The 26198-nt window shown below is 41.9% G+C and overlaps 1 protein-coding gene across 5 annotated transcripts in view; it reads right to left on the bottom strand.

Annotated features, from left to right (window-relative positions):
* MICAL3 (microtubule associated monooxygenase, calponin and LIM domain containing 3) overlaps positions 1 to 26198 on the bottom strand; it is a 168180-nt gene continuing 141982 nt past the window's right edge. For 3 of the 5 annotated variants that reach the window (XM_027665685.1, XM_027665694.1, XM_027665702.1), the window contains 7 exons: positions 25434 to 25484; positions 23502 to 23609; positions 22666 to 22759; positions 8457 to 8522; positions 6068 to 6167; positions 5036 to 5109; positions 1 to 4955 (listed from right to left, as the gene is read on the bottom strand). In XM_027665685.1, coding sequence (XP_027521486.1) covers positions 4771 to 4955; positions 5036 to 5109; positions 6068 to 6167; positions 8457 to 8522; positions 22666 to 22759; positions 23502 to 23609; positions 25434 to 25484 — 678 coding nt within the window. In that variant the 3' untranslated portion in view covers positions 1 to 4770. Of the gene's footprint in view, positions 4956 to 5035; positions 5110 to 6067; positions 6168 to 8456; positions 8523 to 17889; positions 17941 to 22665; positions 22760 to 23501; positions 23610 to 25433; positions 25485 to 26198 lie in introns of all 5 variants that reach the window. The other 2 variants (XM_027665712.1, XM_027665721.1) reach the window with 2 other exon arrangements.

The raw sequence follows: 26198 nt of genomic DNA, 5'->3' as shown, positions 1-26198 counted from the left end.
AAGAAAAAATAATTAATGATTTTATTTTTTTGTTCTTTTTTTTAGTTCAGTTGGCCATCTGAGGTGCTAAAATCTCAACACCAACGAAGCAAGTGTGCATAAAAACAAACAATAAAACACAACCCAACAGAAGAAAACAGGCTGGAACAGAGTTGGTTTTGTACAGGTAGGGTATACGCTTTTCCTCTTAACACTCCATACATGCCAACCGTAAGAGCCTCGAACAATCTGAATATCAGAGTTCACTTTCATACAAAAGGGAAGATGCCAAAGCAGATCCCTTCACCTGGATTAGACTTCACACACACACGCATGCACGCACAGATACAGAGTATTTAAGTTACTGCAATGCCATCAGAACATGGCATCCTCCCCTTCACATCTGCTTTCAGTGACACCCTCATCTGCCTGCTACCCTGCCTATAGCGGTACTCTGAGCACTCTCCAAAAGCAGGAACTTTTGGAAAGCTTCTAATATTTTACAACAGTTGAGAGCCAGCGATCTCTTTCTCTGTGAACTATATACAGGCTGGTTTTTAGTATGCTTTAGAGTTCTCTTTCTTGCAGACGGTGATGACTGAAATTCCCAGAAAGCCACATCGAGGCTTTTCAGTTTGTACACAGGAGATTTTATAATGCAACACCTTTCTCGTCCACTGGTGTCTGGTGTAAACACTTAAACTGAAAACTCATCTTAAAAGAATGTTAACCAAACAAGGTGTAGCTGTGAACATTTTAGGAACAGCTGTTCACAAAACGGGAACTGCCAGCTGCTCTAGATCATGCAGTCTAGACCACTTATAATAATACTTCATAACGTTCAGGATTAGGATGTATAAAAATATTAAAAACCACCAGAGTGCACACAAATGTGGTGACTAGCTCTATGCAAGCACCGTGTTCTAAGAGAAGGCCTAGGCATTGCACAAAACTCAGATTCTTGACCGTGGGGGTAACCCAGGGATCCACTGGTGTCTTTACATACAAACAAATATTTACATAAAATGCAGAGACGGAGAGAGAGAAGGACAGACTTTTAAAACTTGCGGTTTGCTCTAAAATATGTTGTTCAGCAACGCAGTTTGTAACGTGCCCTAGTGAGACCATGGGGTATTGGTTAACTGAAAGAAGGAGTATGTCTGAAAGTTGGAGCTGAAATGTCTCGTCACCTCCCCACACATTAGTTCTCTGAAGCTCAGGATTTTACAGCCATTTGTGACTTTTCATGAGAATATGGTTAAAAGAACAGAACAGTTAAAATAAAAATGTACTGTGAAAACAGCAGATTAGTTGTTTTGGTAGTCCTCACTCCCCCAGTCCCACTTGCCTCCTGGGTGTTTCCAGGAGGTTGGTATCCCCCTCCCTTCCCCGAAGGGGACTGAAGTGCTTGCCCCATCCTCAGTGTGCCCATTTCAAAACGAACACAGCTTGGGTTCCAAGCTCGGCTCTCTCCCTACCTCCTGCAGGGATGAAGCGGCCAGCCCCTGGTACAGACCGTGTCACCTGGGACAGACACCCTTGAGTGCCCACTCCTCGGAAGCTGAGGGCCTTTTCGCTCTCCTCACACGCGAAATGGACACACGTCATCGAATGCACATGGCCGAGTCACGTGCTGCTGCCCACCCGGGCAGCACAAAGAGCTAGAACATCCTACTTGGATTCTGATACAAATAAGGAATCTTGCGGCCACAAGAGCCTTCTTCGGCTTTAAAAATATAAAATTTGAATTAAAAATATTCAGATAGTAAAAAAACCCAGTATCTGATATGCAAGTCGTATTCTTTAAAGTGCAACTGAACAGCAAATACGAGTTGTGCCTTTTACAACCATTTTGATATAAAAAGGCCTTTTAACATTCCCTTTCATGTATTTTTAATTAATTTGCGTGTGCGATGTTAGCTCTTCATTTTCATTCTCACTGCTGGAGGCCTTCAGCATAACCCAACGAGTTTAGGCTTAGATTATGCACTGGTTTCATGGTGCAGTAAGAGATTATGCCCTCAAGTGATATCACTCTTCAGCACTGCAAAGATCTGGCCCATGTCCCCCAGCATGAAAGGGAAAAGGAGTGATCTGGTATTTCTTCTTCAGGACTTTGTTCTGTTCTGCAGCTCACATTCAATGACCTTTCGTTACGAGTTGGGTGTGGTCCATATACCCAGTGCACATAAAGTGTACTGAGGTCAATTCTCTGCACAAGACAGTTCACAATAAACTTTATATCTGGCTTCCCTCTTCCCTCCTTCTCCGCTCCAGCTTCCAGTGGCCCCTAAAATGCAGATTATGTAAACTTCCACTGCCAGTTTGACTTGGGCAGCTGGCATCTGCACTGGCAAATGGGGGGAATTCTGTCTGTTGGACATCCTGTTGGTAAGCCAACACTCCAGGATGCTGGGATAGCAGGTATCACTTGCTAACATACACAATTATGAAGCAGCACTGCATCTGCCTGTCTGCTTGGTTTCACGAGCATCTGGATTTAATTTGTAATGCCTTAGCAGAAAACACCAGGTGGGAAAAAGGAGGGACACTTCAGGCGGAAAAAACATGTCTCCACAGTTAGCAACCAGCACCACTCAGAGTCCCCGGGGACACCCCAACCCATTCTCCCTCAGCCTGAGGTATGCTCCCAGGTCAGAGGGGAATTCAAATCATAGACCTTGCCTTACAGGACACCTCTCTGAAGGAAGGAGAGAGCCAACAGCAAGAAACCACGCTGACCTCTGTCCCAGGGCAAAAGACTAAAGGATGTTCAGCCCTGTTTGGGTGCCTTGCACCAGCAGTGTAAGTTCAAGCTGAAAGAGTCAGTCCTCTGTACGAATGTGCTCGGGAATGGGACACTTTCTCAAAGACACTGGGAAGCAGGCTTAGTACTTCTTTAACAAGAAAAGAACGTAGTCAGCATCCCAAGGTGGGAAAACCTCTTAACACATCACATGAAGGACAGAACACCTCCCCAGCACATGGTTCTGTTTCAGCTCTGCAGGACAAGGTAAAGACACGGTGTGCCCAGGGAATGTGTCAGACAGTGAATGGTGCTGAATTGCTCAGTGCATATCCTGCTCATTGTTAGTGTGTGATCACGGTCAGCACCCTCCCGGCTGATAAACTTCACCAGCTGAGCCAAGAGGAGTTTCTTCCAATAGATGCAGCAGGAAATGTGCTATTTTTGTTTTCATGGAAGTCCCTCTAGCTGTATCTCAGGAGCGTGAGGGTCCCCTCTTTCAGTGAGAAAGAGACGTGGGATATTTCTACCTCACCGTTTTGGCTTTCCCGTTATAAAAATGTAAAATTTAAATAAATATAGGTTTATTAGTCCAAAAGAGGGAATCTGGGATGCAGAAGAAAAGGACGCTAAGAACACAAATAGATTCTTAAACTCCGTGAGTGCACAGGGTTTTTTCACAGAGGAAAACTCCTAGGGCAGGATGCATCCGTGGGTACATAAAGGCTGCCCTTGCTGTGAAGCAGGGACCAATCCGCAGTAGTGTCTTTCTCTAACAGAGTTAAAACACTCCCTCCACAATCAAATAAGTGTAACAATCAAATTATTAATAAGAACACTAATAAATAGCCACAGGTAACAACGTCCAGTAATTTAGAAGTGGAAGTTGTAGGATGCAGCAGGCACACACACTCATCACTCGTCCATTTGTTTCCTAAAAGATACAAAAATGAATCTTCTTTCAAGTATTAAAAAAATAAGTTAATTGACATAAAAGGGTCAAAGTGACTGAGGGCCCAGGCAGGTCTTAAGCTTTGTTTCCAATGTGCAAAAACAAAATACAGAGGAAAAAAAAAATAAAAACACTGAAAAGTCTTAATGGTGGTTCGGTCACTTAAGGGCTTCTCCCTTTCAGGGGCCTAACAGCCAGGGAATGCTGCCTGGGAACACCCCTGCCCCAGCACACACTTACCACTGTCCCACAGCAGTATTTTCCAGTGTCAAAACAGTCACAACGAAAACAGAACAAGGAAGCCCACCAGCCTCTGAGCTGTGGCCATGAAGACTAAGGCCAGCAGTAGCTGTCTCTCCAGTGTGTAGCAAAGCAGATGGGCATCTTCCCTCTCTCTTCTTCTCCCCTTGTTCCCCACAAGAAGATTTAGGAGGCTATGACAGGGAGAGAGTCTACTGATGCCCACTTCTCTCTAAAAACCAGGAGGCAGAAAGTTCTGTCACACATACTAGCAGTATCTTCTCTGTCTCATATTTCTTCATATCCATGCATAATGATCAACTGCAGGTTTCTTTGGTGGGGAGGAAGACTAAAGCAAAGAAGGTGTTGCCCTGGGCTTCTGGAGCTCTCTCAAGACAGCTGACTCCACTGCTACAGGCTGCTGTGGTTTTCCAGGAAGGGTTGCCACTTCCCTCCCTTTTATAAGAACTGGTGTAGTAAAAATGGGGAAGGAATGGACTGCCATAAATCCAGCTCAGTTAAGGGCACTTCTTCCCTTAACCTCCTTCCCCACACATGGATTATTCCCCTCCCTCCTACCACACACACAAAAATACGGTCCATTTGTATAGGACCTAAAGGAGACTCCACAGTCTCAACTCATTTCTTCAACTTGGCTTGCAGACATGTAAAACTTAAGCTTCTGGAACCAACACACTTATTAAAAAGCTTCTGCGTGGTTCAAACCAAATTCCTGCATGCTGTCGGACCCTTCGGAGATTTCCCCTTCAACATCTTCCTATCCGTGTAATTCTGGCAAACTCAGGGTAGGCCAACTGGACAACACAGACCAGCAGAGGTAAATGTGTTAAGCTCAGGACCAGTTCAAGCTAAAACCTTTGGAAAGCATGACTGCCTCCAGGTCCTTGTCTTCTTCTTTTTCTCGAAGCCGTTGCTCCTCAAGGAGAGCCACAAGAGAATCTCTCTGCTCCACTACTTCCAGCATCTCGTTCAGGATCCTCTTCTCCTCCGAGAGCTCCTCATCTGTCTTCAGATGATCTACAGAGATATCCAAAACTATCAGCATACAAAAGGCTAAAAATACACACAGTCCATGAAATACTCCCTTTTGCTCTCACCTTCTACTGCCATCCTCTCCCGGAGTTCCTGCTGTAATCGACTCTGCCTGTCTTCCAGTTCTAGCTCCCGAGCACTGAAAGGGAAACATCAGAAATCCACAATCTGGGTATGTTTAAAATACTGCATACATTGCTTCATACCCACTCTCAGTTTCTACTCCCTCTCTAGATACTTGCTGTGCATTTTACCAATCTGTTTCAGAATATATCTTTTAAGAGTTGTAAGTGTATTTTTAAAAGATTTAATGGTACTTTCAGCATTTCAGGTTCTTTGCCTTCAGGTAGGATGTGCAACACCAAAAGTTTTACAGGTTGTGGGTGGGATTAAATCTAAAACAGAACGAAAGAACAAACAAATCTGCAATACCTCTGTGTATCTCCTGCTACTTTCCACTCTAAAGACAAAGTTACTTATTAACTAAGGACATGTCAGGCCACTTGCAGATTGCAATGCAGACAACACGTTGGGGCTTTTCTGCTACAGGCACTAAGGCCATCAGCTCCACACTGCCAGGGTGAGCTGACATAGTCAGAAACTAATTTCAGTGAATGTGCATCATGGGAACAGAGAAAACTCCCAATTTCATTAACAGGAAAAAAGCTTTATCACCTGAGCCCAAATGAGAGGCACTGGGGTCCCACTGCAGGCAGAGAGGAGGCCCACATGGCAAAGGTGACTGAATTAAACACTTTTGGCTATGCTTAAAAGCAAACTCTACCAAAACCAGGAGACACACATTATTTCTGCACAGCTCAAAAACATCTGCATATACAATGTTTGCTTTATACAAGAACAGCTTGAGAAGGACTCACATATCTGTACTTCTGCATGTGCACAAATGATTGGACCTTCTATTCCTTACTGCTATTACTCCTTCTTCTACCTCTCTTCTGAAATGTACTTGGCCTCATATCTCAGCCACAAATCAGACTAAGAGCCTGCTGACCTCCTGGCCCTATAGGGAACACAGTACTGACAGATCTTCCAATACTATTTATGACACAATCCTCATTTTTAACACATTGACTCACAATATCATCAGTTCGGACTCGTAGCGAACCAAGGCATTCTTCTCCTGCACCAGCTTGAACCACTCCTGCATCAGCTTGGGGTCATCCTTCTTACCCATGCCTGCCAAAAAAGAAACCTGTTAAGTTTTCAGGTGACGCCCTGCAATCCTGACAAGCCCAAACTGCAAAAAACAACAATGGGGCAAAATGTGCAAAGAAAGCCGAGCAAGATGCTGCCAGAGCACTCCCAAGCCGGGTCCATTCAGTTTGCCTAGAGTACACAGTAGAGTGGAAGTCACCTCCAAAAGGATTCTCTTCTCTTGGGAGCCTAATTTTTTTTTTCCTTCCTGATTTTCTTGCGATTGCTTGTTTCTTCCTCACTTTTACTGCAGAAACCCCTAAGTATTTAATTTTTCCTTTCATCAGAAGAGTTTTATAGACCCTCAAGGCCAGCTACTTAAATGCATGCTCATCAGAAAAGGATTCAACTGCCATTCCATGTGTTTGACCTTTATTTTCTTCAATTGCATGTCCTCAATCTTTTCTTTTACTAGCCAAAAGTAACACCTTTTCTTTTTTTTTTTTTAATGGCTAAATAAATCTTTTCTGACAGCTCCTCCTAGCCACATGTATCTATTCATCTTGAAGATCCCCACTGCACAGTGAACACAGAAACTAATTCTACTGTATTGCACATCAGCACTGGAAAGAAAAAGAACCCCCAAACACATTTGCTAACATCAAAGCAGAATAAAGATACCTTGGGCCTTGGCCACCTAGTACAGAATTCTTAGCTGGAATTTCTTTTATTTAAAACCCAACTGCTAAACTTACTCAATAATCCACTGATGAATCTTGTATCTGTCAGGAGTCATGTGGAATAAATGCAGAATGCTGTTCCCAAAGCCTTCTGTTGATATTTATCAAACACAAGAGCTTACAAGCTCTTGGTCTGGGCCACTTATTCCACGTTGAGCTGCCTGCAGATGAATTCTGTGACTCAGATCAGACCCCATCAAGGACAGTAGCAATGCTCCTACCTGGGTAGAAGTGGATGCAGAAGACCTCAAATCAAGCTCAACAGCACTTTCAGTTTGCTGCATCCTATCAGCTTGCATTGTATGTAACCAAGGCATCCCAAAACAACTAACATCCCTGCCTATATTTGTTATTATGGATACATACTCTCTACTTCAAGAACAAAAGCTCTCAAACAGTCCATTTGATGCTAAAGCAGTCAAGCAGCAATCTTACTATGCAAACTCTGTGAGACACTTCACCGACACCGCATTAATGGCTGGTTAATTCAGACCCACGCCCTGCCTCATCCTCAGCATGTCACAAAAGTGCTGCCCTGGAGCTACACAAGGCAACTCCTAGTAAACTTTGGCTGAGAATACCTGCCTTTCACTTGTCATAGCAGCCCCTTGGGCGATACTAGACCTGGTTGCACCACCTTAAGACTTTATACCAGTGTGTTGGCTCAGTTTCAAGCATTCCTTTCTGAGCATCTCTGCACAATATGCCCACGTGGCGACAGGAGAGGGAGACTGTACATGCAGATGTCCAGTGCTGTGGCGCCATGAAAACACTGGGAAGTCTCCCCTTCCTTTCCGATGCCAGGATGTATAGAAAACAAATGCCTCTAAGAAAAAGCCGAAAACACAACGCTACTGACCTATGAAATACGTAAGTATTTTTAAACAGCCAATGAGCAGAGGAATAATGGGAGGATTGGAAAGGGAGCACTGACAACTGATGTGAAGGGAGCACCATGGAAAGCAGATAAGTGGTTAGCAAAATTACACCAAGAACACACATAAACAACCCCTTCCCCATGCCTTGGCAATGGAAACTCTTCAGTAAACTCCATTTGGGACAGTTAAAGAATGCACTCAGCAAGGCAGATGAGGGAAAACTGGTCTAACTTAAGGTCTGTTGGTTTTTAAAGTTCAAGGATGTTTTTGCAAACCAGTCCTTATAAAGACACAGTATTCCTTTAATCCCTACATGGTAATTAAAGGGCCATATTAAAGGAAACAGATTTTCTTCCCTTACCCCACCTTCCAAACATCTTTCAGGAGGAATAGAGAAATTGAAGCCAGCAAATGAAAACAGAAAATTTCGAGTGTGACATTACTGGCCCCACGGCTGCTGCCCAGGGCCCCTCCCAGTCTCTACACCTTCTCTAGCACAGCTGGGACTCACAAAAGGGATACTGTACCTTTAGCAACTTGCCACAGGCTCAGAGAAGCTGGTTATCGGGTTGCTACAGAGAAGGTTGGTTTTGAGGATACAGCAAGAAAAGGGCTGGGGACGGGGCTGGGGGCCTTGTGGTCACTATCTGACTAGTGCTGCTATGACAACCCAGCTGTGGTCAAGGAGGACGGGGAGCGTGAGGTTACGTTACCTTCATGGGCACAGCAAGGGCAGAAGGAGAGAGGTCTACGACGTGGTGTCCCGGCATTGGGCTCAACTTCAATAGGACCAAACGAGGAAGAGGAAGAGGCAGGAGAGGAAGAGGAAGTTGGAAGTGGAACGGAAGAGGAGGAAAGGGGTGAAATAAAAGACAAGCAAAGGACAAAAAGCATAAGAGTGAGAAAGAAAGGAAACACAAGAAGAAAAGAAAAGAAAAAAATACAAGAAATGGAGAAGCAGAAACAAGGGATACAGTCTACAGATGAATAATGTCCCTAATAAGCACAGATAACACATGAGAGGTAGACTGAGGTACTGGTGAACTCTTACTGAGCTGTACAAATACCAGGCAGGAGGTTACTGTTAGTGCATTTTTCCTAATGTACATTTTTCAATTGCATGGTCTTTAACCAAAAAGTTTGTGGCCCAGATCTCAAGACTAGCAGAGATGAATATTCAATTCCTGCTGATAACATCAAATTTCAAGCAGGGTTACAGTAAGTCTCGCCTGCATATGTAAGACATCAGCTGTAAGCAGCCACCCTACCTTAAAGCCTTATCAGGACCATGCTCTTATCACCGTGGCAGCATCCACTGATGGTAAAAGTGTCCTCTATAATGGAATATAATGTCTTCAGACAGGGAACATCACAGGGAGAATCCGATTACCGTGGAACCAGCCTGCCAGGATCTGCTGTGTCAAGTATGGTGAGTACACATGTACTCAACTGGGTTGTTGTGCTTAGAGAGGAAAAGGCTTTTACGTGGATAAAAACGTGATTTGCATCAGGATCTGCAGGGGCAATGACCAACTGAGGGCTTTGCAGAGTTAAAACAGTAAATTTAAAGCTCTCCCTTGACGTTCTCATTTCACACAGCATTTTAAAGTTTACAAGTCCTGTTAGTATCGGTGACTTACTGAATCTTTGTCATCTTTTCTGTCAGACATCGAAGGACAAACACTTCTCATCTCTCAAAAGGTTCAGCTGCTTTAACACCAAGAATTTGCTTTTCAGCTGTACTTAACGTTACAGAGATAAACAGCAGGAAATAACCAACATCACTAATAGTTACAGGAGGACATGCACCAGGGAGGTGATGAGCCTGAAACACCAGAGGAGCAGAATGGAACACTTACTGCTCTCAGGGCACAACCGCATTTATAAAGAGGAGGCATTTCTGTGTTGGGAAAAGGCATAAACTCCACAACAATAATATGGTAAGAACAATGCTTTTTTTTTTTGAAAAGTCAGCAGAGTTTGATGTATGTGGTTCAGAGAAAGCTTTATAGAACTAGAATACTCATGGACTGGGAAGGCTTTAGAAGGGACCATCACAGAACTAGACCAGCACATGGAGGACACACTGGAGCAAGAGGGAGAGCACACCGGCTTCAAAGCCTGTGACTGAGCAGCGTGGCTTTCTCAGACAGGAAGAAACCTCTGTACTGGGAGCAGGAAGGGGTGACATTAGGAGAGGTGCCACAGTTGGCCATAGGACAGTTACAAATAAAGCATCGTACCAACATTAGGTGACAGTACCAGAACCTTAGTCATAGTTGTTCTGAACTTTCGAACTTCCTCATTTGAAATGAAAAAAATACTAAGGTTTTTTTTTTTCCCTACAATTGCCATTTCACAGATCGGGTTATAAAAGCAATAACAAACAAGAAAAACCCCAAATCACAAAGGCACTGTGAAGAATAAGCTTCCACACAAAGCAGAGCATTTAGTGCACGATACTTACTAATAATTTTTTATTTCACATGCTATCTTATTCAACACTAATTCTTCCATATAAGCTTTAATACTCTAACTTGCTCTAACCACTGTTTGGGGGCGGGGGCAGGACATGGGTATTTAACTGTATGGAAATATCCACTTCAATTTTTCAGGGTTTGAGATTTCATTCAGAATTGTGGGGTGATAAATGTCAAACCATGGACATACAGACTTGGTGAGGAACTCCCAATTTTTCATATTTGATCTGAAAAAAGAAATACCCAGTATGTGAAAATGTCCTTCATCTCACTGTGAAATGGCCACAAAACTACCAGTATTAGTCATCAGTGTACAAATGATCTGATACTAGGAAAGGATACCATCTTTGATCTCCAGTAAAAAGACACAGGAGTTACACAGCAGCTGACTAATACGGAGCTCAAACCCCAACTATATTTTCTACCTTTGCTCTTAGTTATACTCTCACTCTTGTCTAAGGAAAATTTGTCCTTGGATCAAGTTGCAAAGTCCATGGTATCTACAATAGTCCTGCTACTAGAAATGTTGACATTGTTTTTCAGTAAGATAACAAACAGAACCTGTACAATTAAAAGCCTTCTATCTACTTCAGATGTAAATTACAGTTGCATTAGTGAATATATGATCATTACAATTGCTTTGGGAAAAAATTCTGTCCAAAGCAGGATGATTAGCAAGGCTTTAAGGAATCTTCCTTATGTACTGGAGACCCTTAACAGCAAAAAAAGAGGAAAGTACAACCTGAAAACTTAACTCCCAATGGTTCTCTAAAGCTGTGAAAATTATTATGTCCTAAAAAGTGCCATAATCTGAAGCTGCAAGCATTATAAAACATATCATGCAGCAGAATTTTAAATATATTTTTAGAAACAACTCTTAAGGTGATAGTCATGAAAACTGCTTCCCCATCCTTGCTAATAGAATATCAACACATTGTATGGACTCTGAGCAGACTGAAATGGAAACTTTTAAATTATAAGAGAATAAATAACTATTTCATTGTACAGCCTGAAATGGAGAAAGCTTTTTCACTGACAATAACCAGTCTTTGTCACATTTCCCTTTCCCTTCAGATAAACACTTTCAAGAAGAGGCCTCTTGAATGTTTTAGAAACAAAGAACTTGGGGAGGAAAAAAAAATCAATTGATAAATGGAAAAAGTGTTCTCTGGGCCAGCTGATAATATTAGACAGTGAGTGTATCATCAGATCATTCACATTCCCATCAAGGTTAATTTAAGAAAATACAATTTCACAGCCCGAGTTCTCACTGTGTGTTAGTATGCTCAAGGACAATCCTGGGAAAAGGCCAAACTCCTTGTCTAGTACTATCAAGAAGGAGAACTATGCAATGTCCTGTTTTGCAATATGGTGTTAAAAACTGTCTCATCTACCTTGCCCTTATCACACGTCTGATTACATTATGGAAACCCTTACATGGCTTCTTATTTCTCCCACAGCCGTAAGAATCCTGCAATAAATAGTATTATTATTATAGTGTTGTTTAGAGAAATCACCACCTCCTGGTCCCATTAAATTAAAAACAGGATCATCACTGCAAGACAATCTTTTTGGACATGGAGTCAGGGCCAGATAGGAAAACCGCTTTTGTAATGCAAATTAAAAAAACCCCAACAAACCCAACCCCCCTTCTGTTTAAGTCTCCTTCCCCACGAAAAATATCCAGGTCTGGCAACACAGGTCTTCACCCACAGTGTGGGAAGAGTGCTGTTGGCAGCAGCAACAGCTGCTGAAGGAGTTCTTTTGGAAAGAGCTGAAGGGCAAGAGGGGAACCATTTCTGTGACCATTTCATTCTTTGGTTCCCCCTGTGCTGTCAGCAGGAGTATAAGGTGTGGCTGTCACTTCCAGACAGAAAATCACCATTTTTTTCACCAGAGAGGCAAATCTGCCAACAGATGTGTTAATCACAGGTTGTTCCTTTCCAATGCCACAGGCCAACTTTCCTAACTGTGTGTAAAGCCTTGGAAGCAGAGCTCAGCAGCCCAAGCTGCTGCCAAGCAGATGCACGGAACAGAGGCAGAAGCTGCAGCTCGTTAAGGAAAGGACTGTACCCCAGCTCCTGAGCACACTGGCTTGCAGATCAGACACATCCCATCAACAAAGTGACTGGAATTATCTTGCCTCTGTGAAAAGAAGCCTTTCCTAGATCTTTTTGGGAAGTCTTGTGTGCAGCCAGAACAAGAATGATCCTCTTTTTCATAGTACTCTTGAAAGGCTGCAGACTTTGCTACAGTGGTAGAAATCAAGACCTAGGCCAAGAGTAAACACCATAGCCCCAAAGCCTCTTCAAAACAAGACCCAGAAATTATATAACCTCTATGAAAATATACCTTCCTTTTCACTATACATTGTTTTTTGTTACACAATCTACACTGGACTGTTGTCTTCTTTTCTAATTTTCAGTTACCTATTGTTTAAAGAGCAATACTTCAGACTAGTTTTGTCCTTTTCTGCTGTAGCTATGTAACACTTCTTCACAATCAGTGGTCAAATGACCAATCAGGATGAAGAAAGCACAGCAGAAAGTTTGGGGTGGCAGACCCCATTATCCCCAAGCTACAGCTCACACGGATCCCCTTCTTGTGTCTTGTGGTAGGAGAGCTGTGATGATTTCTGAGAAGTGGTGAGCCAAAATTACTTGAACAGATATACCACAGACCACATGGGATCACATCCTTTGCAAGCTTTGCATCCAAAGACTTTGCATTCTATATTGCTGACTAATCAGGGCGGTTTGGAAAGCAGCAACACTGGACAGGAAATCCAGCTCTGAGGCTAATCTCAGTTCCACTTGACCTCACAATCTAAAAGCACAACACTTTCTTATTCTATTAACAATTTCCAACCCTCATTTATCAGGCATACTGAGAGCTCTAATTTTAAATCAGTGTTTAAAATATGGATCAGTCCAAAAGAGGTCAGAAAGCCAAACTGCACTGATCACACAAAATATCCTCTTTCCCACCCTTAAAAAAATCAGGTATGATCAGAAACCCAAGTACTGAAAAATAAAGCATTCCATCCTTACTATTTGGTGAAGTTGTTCAATAGCAGTGTTGTAAAAGAGCAAGGATACAGAAAGCCATCTCTTGGAAAACAGCATCCACACCACTGCGGGTTGAAGGCAAGGATTCTGACAAATATCCCATAAGCACACCACCTAGTGTCTGACTAACAGTTTACTAAATCTGTCAAACCCAATATCCTCTAAAGCACAATCACTGGAAGAAACCCGGGGAAAACTCACAGACCACCGAACTGTCATGCAAACTGAACCACTTTTATTTATCCAGCAGAAGGGGGAAGGGGGAAAGCAGGAAAGGGAAGGGAAAGAAGACTGGGTAAAGCAATAGTTGGAGCAGAGCACATACACCCATGACTGCACAGAAGTCTTCTGCTTCTACTAGACCTCGAGGCACTTCAAAACATGGTCAGAATTAGCACAGTCCTGCACTGACCCTGTCTCCCAAGGCTGTTAGTTTTTGTGTGCAGAAAGAAGCAGGTAAATGGGAATTGCCGTACAAGTACTCTTACTTAACGAGTTCTGCTTATCAAGTGCTCTTTCCTGGTCAAAATTTACAGCAAAGAAAACATGTAACTGATTCACTTCAGTGTCAAAAACAGCTGCAGACTGCAAAAGCAATGCTTATCTTACACCTCTACTCCCCTTCCAGGAGAGCTGTGTTTGTTAATCACGAGAAATAGGACTGTTCCCACTTGAATATATCAGACTCCAGCCCTGCAGTTAGACCTGAAGGACTTAAAAGGATGTAGTCAGCTTAAATATTTTAAATAAGTTAATAAAAAGTGAAGCTATTGTCGTGTGGGCTTTAAACAAAGTACAAAGATTTAAAAAAAAAAAAAAGTTGTACTTTCTCCCTTCTGTTTACCTGCTGTTCATAAGGTTCTTGTGAATAAGGGAGAATGTATTTCTGAAATCAACACTATCAAACATACCAGCTCTCTTCCCTACATCCTTCTCATCTCCCTTGGCATACCCCAGCCAGGAACAAAGGAAGATGGCAGTGTGTGGCTGTTTCCTCAATGATTCCCTGCTGGGTTCAAGGAAAAGGAAGCTGCTCATTTGGACTCAGAGGGAAGAACGGAGGTACTTTCCATAGGCAGATAAAGAGCAAACTGGGACAAGGAGCCAGTGGGTTAGGAGGAACTGAGGCTGGGACTAAGGAAGCAAGGTGACTAAGAATCCAAACTACTAATGGAGAACAGAAGAAGGGAGAGGGGAAAAGGGGTAAAGAGTTAAGGGAGAAGGTAGATTTGAGAAGATATGACCTACAATTTTCCAGACAAATAATGCTGGGCAGAAGAGGGAGCAGAGTCCAAACATTTTGGAAGAAGGCCAAAGGCAGGGATTTAGGCTGTGGAGACTGTGTCAGTGGGAAGACCAGAGGAGAAGTAGCTAGTGGGGAGGAACAGGAGGTCTGAAAGGTAGAATGCTAGGATTTCTTTGTCAAGAAGGTGGGATTAAAATTAAATGCCTGAGGAAGAGAAACTGGGACTGAGAATTAAAATGGAAGTGGGGTAAGGAGCTCTGGATGAAAAAAGACAGGATTAGGACAAGGACTGTCTAGAAATAGGGTGTAAAGGGACAAAGAGTGTATATCCACCAGACCACTGCATCCTTCCACTGTCTGGCTCAGAATCCATGTTTTCAAGTCTCACCATTCCACAGCTGCCAACAAACATCTGTGAAATCCACTGAAATCCACTGTATCCCATTTCCTCTCCATAAGGATCTACACAGAGGATGACAACCTAGTGTTGCTACCAGTTATTCCATAAGGGCATGAGACAAGAGTTCTCTATAGTAGACCTAAAAGCTATAAGTCTGTTGATATATCAATATAATACAAAGTCTTAATTTCAGTTGACTTTGCAACCTTTGTAGCGTTCTTTTAACATAACCACATACACAATATACACACGGGAATAATTACTCAGAATTGAAATGTGACCATCTGTAGCATGAAATGAAACATCTGCATCACAGCAACGGTACACAACATTTTAGAACAGGAAGAGAGGATTATGGCAACTGAGCAGAGCAAAGGGGGCAGTTAAGATAGCAATCTGTAATCCTGCAAACTGGAACTTGACCAGGATGTCAGCAGTTACCACTCCCTTGCAGAAGTTTGTTGCGCAATCTGTAACGACTACATGAGAACGCAACCCTCACCAGTGTAAAGAAAATCCAGAATAAACTAATGCCCTGATCATTAAAGAATTACTACCACTTTACAGATAACTTTTCAAAGTACTTTGCAATTTTTCTTATCGTTCTACTGACAGTATGACTCCAGAGTCGTGCCTAAGCCTCAGAGACACAGGTTGCCAGTATAGTTAACCGTGCAGCCATCCCAGCTGCCCACGCAGCCACATGGTGCTCCAGAGGCAGCATCCTGCACAGGCATGTTAATTCTGAAGCTGAGCTCTAAATCTGCCACTAAATAGTGACAAGCATCATCAGAGCAATGTGTGCCTTCTGGAAAAAGTGTTCTGGCAGCCCCAAAAGCAAATATAAAGCAAACTATAGAGGCGACAAAATAATACTATAAAGCCACATACTCCAGGCTATTCGGGCTCACTGCATTTAAAGGGATACTGCCCAATAAAGTTTTTTAAAAATTTGTCTTGAAAAAGTATTTTTGAGATGAGCAGAAATTTGATATAGTTTTAAGACGTATCAACTATTTAAAAAAAAACCCCCATGAATATTTTCTGACTGTCAGAAGCCCAAGTGACTGAGTCATCACACAACTCAAACCAGCCTGTTAAAAAATGACCACTCTGAGGTGACTCAGAGAAATGGAAAAGGCAAACACGCAAAAAAGATTAACATTTCCAATTAAGAATTTCTGCAACACAACAATTCTTTTAAGTGACAGTGTCCCTTTAAGTAAAGATCATTTTACTTGTCTTAAAGCCACTATTAGTGATTTTGATGGGATTGCTGTCTCTAAAGAGGCATTAGGAGGAGAGGCAGGAGGCAGGAGAGGTGTAGTGGAGATAGCATTAAACAGGGATAAGGGTCTGTTAAGTGTAATTCAGCATCACCCTTTTACAGCTCCTACTCTACACACATATGAGTATGGGCCAGCCCTGATGGATAAAACCAGCAAGAGGGTTTCAAAGTCTCTCTGCAGGAGATACCCCAGGAAAGAATGCCAGAGGGGCTGAACAGTGAATGAAGCACAGGGCTAGCAAAGGACTATCACATCAAAATTAGCACAGGGGAGTTGGGCAACCAATTAGGTCTACTAAGGAGAAAAGTTTCCCGCTTTGAAATTTGAACTTGGGTGGATATTCTTAACTGGGATGTTTTTCAGTAAAAGTCTATTATGCCAGGACAATTTGGAGTCATTCCTAACAGACAGGTACAGGTAGATACTACATGGGACAGCCTCCCTGGAGGAGGAGGAAAAAAAGACAGCTAAAAGCCTGGGCAAGATTATGTTTGAAGGATCAAATGCAGAACACAATGAGCCAGGGGAAGACTTCTAGTGATGTGTCTTGGATCAGGCCTAGAGCATGTGGATCTCTCACTCTGTGGAGCTGCTCTGTAATGCACTCCCTCAAAAAACCCCACAGTTTAGATCAAGCAACTTTATACCCTGAAAGGCAAATGAGACCCTCAGATAACATGGCAACTGAGCAGACTTTGCTTTCTCATGGATCTGCTGACAGACAGATGTGTTCACTTCGTAAGAAAAGATTTAGGGTGATTAAACTAGCAAGGGAAATTTTCATTTTCAAGATGGGCAAATGCTAAACAAATGCTGTTTGCAACCCAACATTTATCAACCTACTAAGGGATTCAGGAAGTAACATTCATTAAAGAAATGCAGAACCATGGCACAGAGTGATGATTCTTAAGTGAAAAAAAGAGCTAAACACTGTAACATGTTTTTAGCACTAAATGGAATATTAAAACAATAACATAGCAAGAAGCTTCTTAGCCGTGTAATGATGCAAACTGGACTGACTGGAAACTAACAGCAGATTCCAGCAAAAGTGACTGGAATTCTTAATAGTAGATTCTTTCCTAACCTTACATTAAGACAAAACAAAAAAGAAGACATATCCGTCATCTACAAGTGTTTTCAAAGTCCCTCGAGGGAGCATTTTGGTTTTGTTAGATTGACAACACTCTGGCTTTTTTCGGAAGAAACAAACAAGCCTCAAAAGGGCAAGAGGGAGGAGGCAATGGCATGACTAATCCCTGACACTGCTGTTTGCTCTTGGGAGCAGGTCAGTTCCGCAGTCCCCTTCACGTGAAAATATTTTCCTAAAGAGAATTTCAATGGTAGAGTTGGACTTTGCAAAGTAGAAGCAAAAAACCAGAATGACCTTCCATTGCTAGCAGGGAAGGTGGGTAGAGTGAAAACAGTAAGCAAATTTTGAAACAACCAGCACTGTGGAAAATAGAAGAGGGAGCCTTACACATGGTTTGTGGAACATGCCAGGATCTCCTCTTCCTGAGCTGGAAAAGGGGTTCTGCTATAATCAGTCATGTGCAAGAGCTATTTCTTCTTGTTTGTGAGCCAAGGATGGGAGAAGTAGGTGAAGGGAAGGGTGGGGAGGAGTGTCAGCAGGGTTAGTGTCAGCAGGAGGTTCAGCCATACATACCACCCAGATGCAAGTCGATGAGGTCACTGTAATAAGACTCTCCCCAATAGTCTACAACAAGGAATTGGTGAAGACAGAGTTATTGAATCAGATACCCACCCTAGCCCCACACAATCAAAGCAATATATGAGAAAAAGACATAGAAACAAAAAAAAGGCAAACAAGAGACAGGCAGCTATAGACATGGGCACACATATATGTATATATATATATAAAAAAACTATAGGTCTCTCTTTCTCTGTATATATACATATATGTACACACACACACACAAATATACCACAAACATATACATTGGGAAGATGAGGAGAAAATTTCCAGCAGGCAGGCAAGGACTTCCAAGGGGGAAACCCAAGAAGTCTACACAGAGACACTTCACCTATTTCCGTCTGCACCAGTACCTGCCACTGAGGTCTCTCCTGTTCTTGCTGAGAAAAGCAGAGTTAATCTTGTTGGTTTCATGCTGAGCAATATGTCAGAAGGAGATAGTGTAAATTCTTAGGTCAGCTGCAGGAAAGGTGTAAGGTTTGATTTCTTGGAGGCGAGTGAGTGAGGACGTGTGTACGGGACACGGGTGGAAGGCACTGACTGAGCGCCGACACAATCGGCAAACGCTCCGGTGCAGGAAGACGGGATTGTGTGTTCCTGCTGATGCAGTCCCTGTGCCAAGGGAAGAACTGCACAGCAGTGTGGGGGACAGAGATGTGTATTTCCACAGCTCCTAGAGACAGGTGCACGAGTCCAGGGCTGTGGAACATTTTGTTGGGAAAAGACAGATGGGAGTACTGAGAGCAATATTTCTCACTGCATACGATTCGCTTGATGTAAAGAGGTGGCTCTTTAAATTTTTCAGTATTGATCTGACAGTAGGAGACGTTTTCCAAGCTCTTAAAAATGACTATCAAGGTTTATGCTAAAGGGAGAAAAAGAAAGGTTCCAGACATTTCTGATTTGACATATTTTTAAGTTAATAATTGAAAAAAATAAAAATCCACACAGGAATTCAAAGTCATTGGCATGTCCAAACAGGCGAATGCACTATAATATGAAGTACTTTCGTGTTAGTGACATTACCTTACATTAATTAACTCAAGGTTGGGACACCACAGAAAACTGGGAAAATTCTTCACTGAGATTCTGCTTTACCTTTGCAGTGAAATATCATGATGCAGGAGAGGAAGGGGGGTAGGGAAGGAAAAAAAGGGATGACAAAAGCTTAGACCACCTGAATATGACAAACTTGCCACCTGAAATAGAGCTTACATTGTCACTCAAAATAGAGTTTACATTCCAAATCATTCATTCTTGCTATGAATGCAACTATCAAAGGCTGAGATTTTCAAAGATAATCACAGAGGACACATTAAGGCAATTAAATAATCATAGGGTGTGAGATCATTTCCAGAATCAGAAACTAAATGCTCAATTGAGCATTCAGCTTTTAAAAGAATAGAAGACCAACTGTGCCTTGCCTGAGGCTGAGCTAATTTAAAACAGGAAAAGACAATGAGGTAGCCAGAAGGTGCAATTATTTTGTCAAAAATTAAAGTTGATGGTGACCTCCAAAATGTTTCTGAGTTTGATTAGTTGAGGAGGAAGTGTCATCCTATAAATATTCCAACTTGACAACTATCAGAAAATGGGTGAAATTCCTGGAAAGAATACTGAGCTGTCAGTACCTATTCCCTAAACTAACTGTAACCTCTCAGGAGGACAGCAGGGCATCACCGTGAAGAATTTATTGACAGTCTGCTCAGCATAAGTCACTTGACAATAACATATTAAGGATGATGGAAAATTGATGGAAAATAGAAGCAAAATTATTCCAAGTAAAGACATTTTTACTTAAGACTTTGTTTTCTTACCAGTCCAATTGAAAAATACTTTTTTATAAAAATGGAAAGTGGTCCAGATCTGAGGGAAGTTAATGTAAGACCTCTACAGGAGAAAAATTTGAAATTCTTTGCAGACAGGAAAGATGACTAAAAGTCAACATATTAAAAGATGATAAGAGAATGAGTTCAGATGGTCTCCTCTATCTTCTTCTATAATAGAAAAATAAAAGAATCATTACAAGTTACAGAATTCTGTTCCTTCTGTCAGAATTTTAAAGTAGTGGGAAACCACTACTATCTAAAACTCCATACTTAAATGCTTGTCAGTGAGTGACTTGTTCTTTCCCTACAGAGCCCAGTATGTTCTCCTACAACCAGTTAATACTGGTTGCTGTCTATGGAAGAGCCATTACTTTGATCCTGCACTGCAATCCTTCTCTGTTTATGTGGACAAGGTATGTGCACAGGAGACTCTCACCCTCCCCCATTGCTTCTCATTAAGTACAAGTTTATAAAGAGATTTTTTATTTAGGTGGCAACACCACTTTATACATTGTCTTTCCCTTTTCAAACTTCTGTTTTCATGGTTTCATTAGGGGAGGGACCGATCAGAGACAAGGCCATGACTCCACATCTTTACATGATGGTCAGTGTCTTGCACAGTGCAGATAACAAGAAAATTATATTACCCCCTTGAATAATTAATAGATATTGGGGGCAGAAATTTATTGTATTTAGGAAATGTGATGCCACAGACCTTTTGTTATTCTACTGCAAACATATGTAATATGTCTGGAAAAAGGAGGCTCTCTACAACTACCTGAAAGGATGTTGTAGACAGGCGGGGGTTGATCTCTTATCCCAAGTAACAAGCAACAGAACAAGAGGAAATGGCCTCAAGTTGTGCCAGGGGAAGTTTAGATGGGACAGCAGGGAAAATTTCCTCATGGAAAGGGTTGTAAAGCACTAGAAAAAGCTGCCCAGGGAAGTGGTCGAGTCACCATCCCTGGAGGTATTTAAAAGATGTGTGGATGTGGCACTTGGGGACCTGGTTTAGTGGTGGGCTTGGGAGTGCTGGGTTAATGGCTGGACTCCTAATCTTAGAGGTCTTTTCCAAGCTAAATGATTCTATGGTCATGCAAGAGTAGCTAGAGAGGTGAAGCATGAAATTATTCATAATGTGTTTCAGGCAACACAGGTTAGAACATGCCAGGTTTTTCCCCCAACAGAATGTGTTGTTAATCACCTGAAAAAAGTGAAAGAATTGAGGATGTTGAATTCTTTACGTCAGATTTAAGCTTCTGTAAACATAATGTAGGACCTGTTGGTAGAAACATATTGCAAGAGCAAAGCATGCCCTAGAGAATTCCTGAAGAAAAGAGATTTCAATTTTGCAAAGGGTGACCTACAATTTCACAATTCTGCTTGAAAATTCACAAATACACCAGCTCATCTAAAACTGCTTCCATTCAGGAGAGCTGAGAGCGAGAAGTTAGTTACATGAAGGTTTAATTCTGTAGCCTCCCATACAAAATACTAATTCTTACTTTTGGTCATATTCTGCCCTCTCTGAACATTTTTTTAGTCATTCTGTCATTCTTCAATGAGAGAGTACTCTACCATGAATAATGTTTTCTCAGCTACTAAGATCTGCAACTTGTGCTGGCATGCCTTACGTGAAAGATGGACTTCCAGGTGAAAAGAAGAAAAATGGAAAGAACCATTAGATATAATGGAGGTGGGTTTAGTAGGGGCAGTGACTGGCAGGCCAGAGAACAGAGTAGGGCTACACAGGAACACACAGCATAAGGAAGGAGGCACCACCGCAAAGACAGAATATTTGCACAAGGCTATTTTTCTGAACCCACAAATGAAAAAGACACTCTGATCATAAAACCATTGAAGTCCTCAAGACTGTTCTTCACACTATTTGCTTTGGTGACCACTCAGTCCTGTTGCTTTGGCACACCCTCACGGAGCATCAGACATACCTAATTCTGTCCGAGTAGTAACTGATGGGAAGTCCCAACAGACTTTCTCTCTGGTGAACCTTCACTGCTTAATCACATTCCATCTTCACAGACATAGAGGTGGCTCTTCAATCCAAGCAACAAGCAAACATTTTCCAAACACCTGTTCCACTATTGCCATTTCTGAACTCTGACTCTTGTAGTCAGGTACATAATCCTGGGCCTGTCAGGTGTACACACACTGCATTTGCCTGTTGGATATTTGACTCCTTGCAATTGAGGATTTTTTTTTTCCAAATCATTATACTACTACCAGCATTATCTGAACCAGGTACTCCTCCACTCATATGCTTGCCAGATCAGATGATACTCATTCAATTTAATTTCAAGTACACATAATCTTTCTTGAACAGCTTGACGTGGATACCTTTCAGTACACGTGTGCATTTCTGCTCTGCACAACTTTGTCAGAAGTAGCCAGTGTGCTGGGCTGTGCAGTGAGGAAGATGTTCTGTGATGGTCCCTTGTAAGGACACTGCCTTGATAATCCAACAAAATAGAGAAAGCACACACAGTTTCACAATTATTTCCTTAACATACAAACAAGGTTCTCTTACTGTGACAACTTTGTGTGAATGGCAGGTAGGAAATCCCTGCAATTTTCTAGTTGTAGTACCCAGTAATATGTAGAAACAGTCAGACAGCCATTATTAGTAGCTGGAGCATTACCTCCTAAGCCTCAGGCAAAGGTAAGTGAACTAAGTCTCTGCCAATAGGGAAGTTCCAGAATTAGAAGAAACACAGGAAAAACAAGGCCTCAGAAAGATAGCAGAAAAGGGAGAATGGATTCACATTGGACTCTATCTCTAGGCTATAAAGGTCCATTTGTCTCTAAAATCCAAACAGCTATGGACTACTGCACAAGCACTTGATAAGAAAACATGAAAAACAAACCAAGCTGTGATGGATACCTGCTTCTCCGCGAAGGGCCTTCTCCACAGCAACTCCCCTCTCCTCGAGTTGCCTCTGCTTCTCTTCCACTTGTTCAAGTTGTCGTTGGATAATCTGTTCAGAGAAGAATGGAGCAGAACCTCACCAAAAGCAATTCTCCTGCTCTGTCTGCAGCAGACATCCAGCACTGAGTGACTTCAGTCAAATTTGCCTTCGCAGAAACAAGTATTTGTATTCAACAATACACTGCTTCAAAAGCATCACAGACCCTCCAGTAACATCCTCCCCACTCCATTGCATCTGATCCCTTAAATTTGAAAACACCTTGATATTCACTTATTTGCTACAACTCCTATCACCTTCATAAACACTGAACTGAAAGGTGATTCTATTCAGTCAGCTGAGCCCCTAACTTGAGTTTTTAACAAATCCCATCACCTACAGATGATGTCAATAGTTTTCTAGCAGATTCTGTGGTAATTAAACGTTAATTTGGTAATACTTCATCCACCAGCATAATCTAGCAAAGCAATGATAGGTGCAGCTCCATCAGGCATTATCTGAGTATCACTGTTCCATTCAGTGCATGATGCTTCACTCATCTCCAGATAGAGAGGTGCTTGGGGCATTATTTTTCTAAATGTAAAATCATCACGATAGGTTTTGTGCCACTGCTCAGTGGCATGATACCAAATCTGAAAGAGGGAGCAGGAGCAGGGACACTCATCCAGAAACAGAGGAAAGTTCTGTCTCTGGCTTCTCTTCTGACACACTCAGAGGAACGTCAGGATCGTGGTGATCTCACACAGAGTTAACTGTCTGCCACGACAAGAGGACTGTGATTGTGAGACGCTACCTGAGCTCTGTGTAACCTCTTTAGCTCCTCTTGCTTGGCTTGTCTACGGGCAGCTTTCTGCACCCGCCGCGTCAGCTTGGCGTTCAGCTCCTCCTCTGTGTAGGCCCTCTGAAGGAAGGAAAAACAGGAGCACATCTTATTCACATGTTCAGAGGTACGAGGGCAGGGGTGACCATTTTCTCTTCCAAAAGTCTCAGAGGGGAGGTGTTCTGTCTTTGCCATGGCTGTGTCAAAAGTCAAGCTTTGGTAGGCAAAGGTGTTCACAGTGCAGTGAGCAACAATTTCATGATCAAATCAGGAGTGAAGAAGCACATAAGCCAACTGCAAAGCTGTGCTTTTATATAACATCCTACGCCAGCCTTCCACTACTATATGAAACCTCTCTCCAAAGACAAAATCAATTTTTTTTCTATTTCTCAATAGATTAAGCCAAAATGGATTTATTTAAATCAATGAGTACTGTGTAGAGGGGTCATTTTGATTTTGTTCTAAATGGAGGTAAATGCTTGTCTATGTGAACAGTTACAGCAATGTAAGTTAAGAAATTATTATAGATTGGTGTAGTTGTATTGGAATTCCCTTCTCCCTATTACGTTCTGGAGTAAGAACTTCCGTAGTTGGGATTTATACTGGTAATGACATCTTCTGCAAATTTGTGCAGCTTTTTGGTGATTTGAGAAGGCAAAAAGACATTTGAAAGCAGACTGACATTCTGGTGTGAGATGAGAAATCAAGAGCAACCCCACAAAACTTGCTGGTATACAATACAGGAAACAACCCTTGAACTAAAATTAGAATGTGACACCACCAGAAGCCATTCAAAAGGAGAAAAGCTATTTTTGCAAAAATAGAAAGGTTTTCCTCCTCTTCTTTTCTCTCAGTGAAAGTAGGTTAAAAATAAGTCTTTTTAACATTACTGAAATTGGGTTTAGTATCTTTTCAGATAGACTAGTTGGATGTGTTGCAGTCTAGGAGGGCTTACAGAGTTTCACAGAGTCTTAAGAGTGTCAAAAAAAATTCACAACTGCATTAAGTGAACTACAGTCAAGAAAAGGACTGTTTTCTCATGTACATGTATGTAAGCTTTAAGGGACTGCTATAAACAGATGTATTCCACTTCTGGAAAGAGATCTCCTCCATGGACTCTCAACTTTAAGAACAGAATGTTAAGTCAGACCACCCTGAAATTTGCTTTATCTGGTTATTGTACTGTTACATTGGTCAGTCTACCTCTGGTTTATTGTTCTTAGTGAATAGAATTCAAGGTAGGATCACAGCTCAATTAAAAATCCCTCAGGTAGGTCGTTGGAAAGCACCACTGTTAAAGCTTCAAGAAGCCAACACTTTACTCTTTCTTCCTTTCTTTTAAAACACGAAATCCACAATGATACCCGAATCAGAAGGTAAAATGACAGAGGGTGTGACTTTCCTACCCCATGTAACACTGTTGTGACTGTGAAGACAGGACAGTAAGAATTTCAGAATGCAGCAACTTCTGCCTTGATTTTAGCTTGATAAAGAGTTTCACTCAGATTGAATGAACTCAACAATTTTGAAGGATGCTGATTAAAATGTGATGATTCAGTTGAACTTACATTCTAAATATTCAAAAAAAAAAAAAAAAGAATATGCAAACGTATTTAACTGCCTTGAAAACCAATTTGCCCTGAAGCTCACAGATCATCCACATCACTGTACAGTGGTGCACTGATAAACACATGCATTCTGACCAGACAGACATTTTGGAGTTTAATGCATTTTTGGTAGACAACTTCTACAGAGAACTTGCTGCCCATGTCTGCCACCATCTCAGGCATGCACAGTCAGTGTCGGTGGTGTTAGTGCACATGTGGTGGGGAGCTATGGATTCAATGGGTTAATACAGGGACATGCAATGCAACAATGGCCAACTAGTGGGAATGGAGACACTACCTTTGACGAGTATGATCTCTTGAATGCCAAGGCGTGTGGTACATAGATCGACTTTAAGGGGGGAATGGTAAAGGAAAAAAAAAAATAAAACGTACAAAAATGAAGCAAAATCAGTTTAACATTGAAAACAGATGCACAGTAATAAAACAAAGTGGTTTTTCAATGAAACAAATTTATGCAAATGCTGAACGTGACCCAGACTGACGAAGCACAATGGAACTTCTGCCCACAAAATCAAGTTTCTAGCACTCTCCTGAAGGCAAGTACTTTTGGCAGCCTCTTTAAAGATACAGTCAACCTGGAAATACCTTTTTCTAGAGAATTATTTGGCCTTTATCTACCTACAGTTTTAATGTCCACTGAGTAAGTACAGGCACAAAATTTTGGCTTACAATTTGGAATAATGACTTAGGCTGGGGGATGTTTGGTCTGAACTGGCTCAGCCAAATGTGTATTACTCTGTCACACAACTCTCCATTTACAATTTGATTTACAGCCTCTCCTAGGAGTTGTGTTTATTCCATGGTTTTAAATTAGCTCTATTTCATAGAAATTACAATTTGCATTTAACTAAGATATTAAATCTTCCTCACTGCTTTGTGAACTAAGAAACTGCAGATGGATTCAGAGTGGATTATGTGTCCTGCAGTAATGGAATCTCCTTGTCTAAAAGGAGGGCCTCCAAAGATCCTGAGGAGCTAAAATTGAGGGAAAGGAGGGGGAAAAGGAAGGGGAAAAGGAAGGGGAAAAGGAAGGGGAAAAGGA

The sequence above is a fragment of the Corapipo altera genome, unplaced genomic scaffold (assembly GCF_003945725.1).
Source record: "Corapipo altera isolate COAL_440 unplaced genomic scaffold, ASM394572v1 1, whole genome shotgun sequence".
In the NCBI taxonomy this organism is placed as follows: Eukaryota; Metazoa; Chordata; class Aves; order Passeriformes; family Pipridae; genus Corapipo; species Corapipo altera.
Note: the sequence above shows the minus strand (reverse complement) of the source record. Positions and strands in the feature narration are given on the sequence as shown.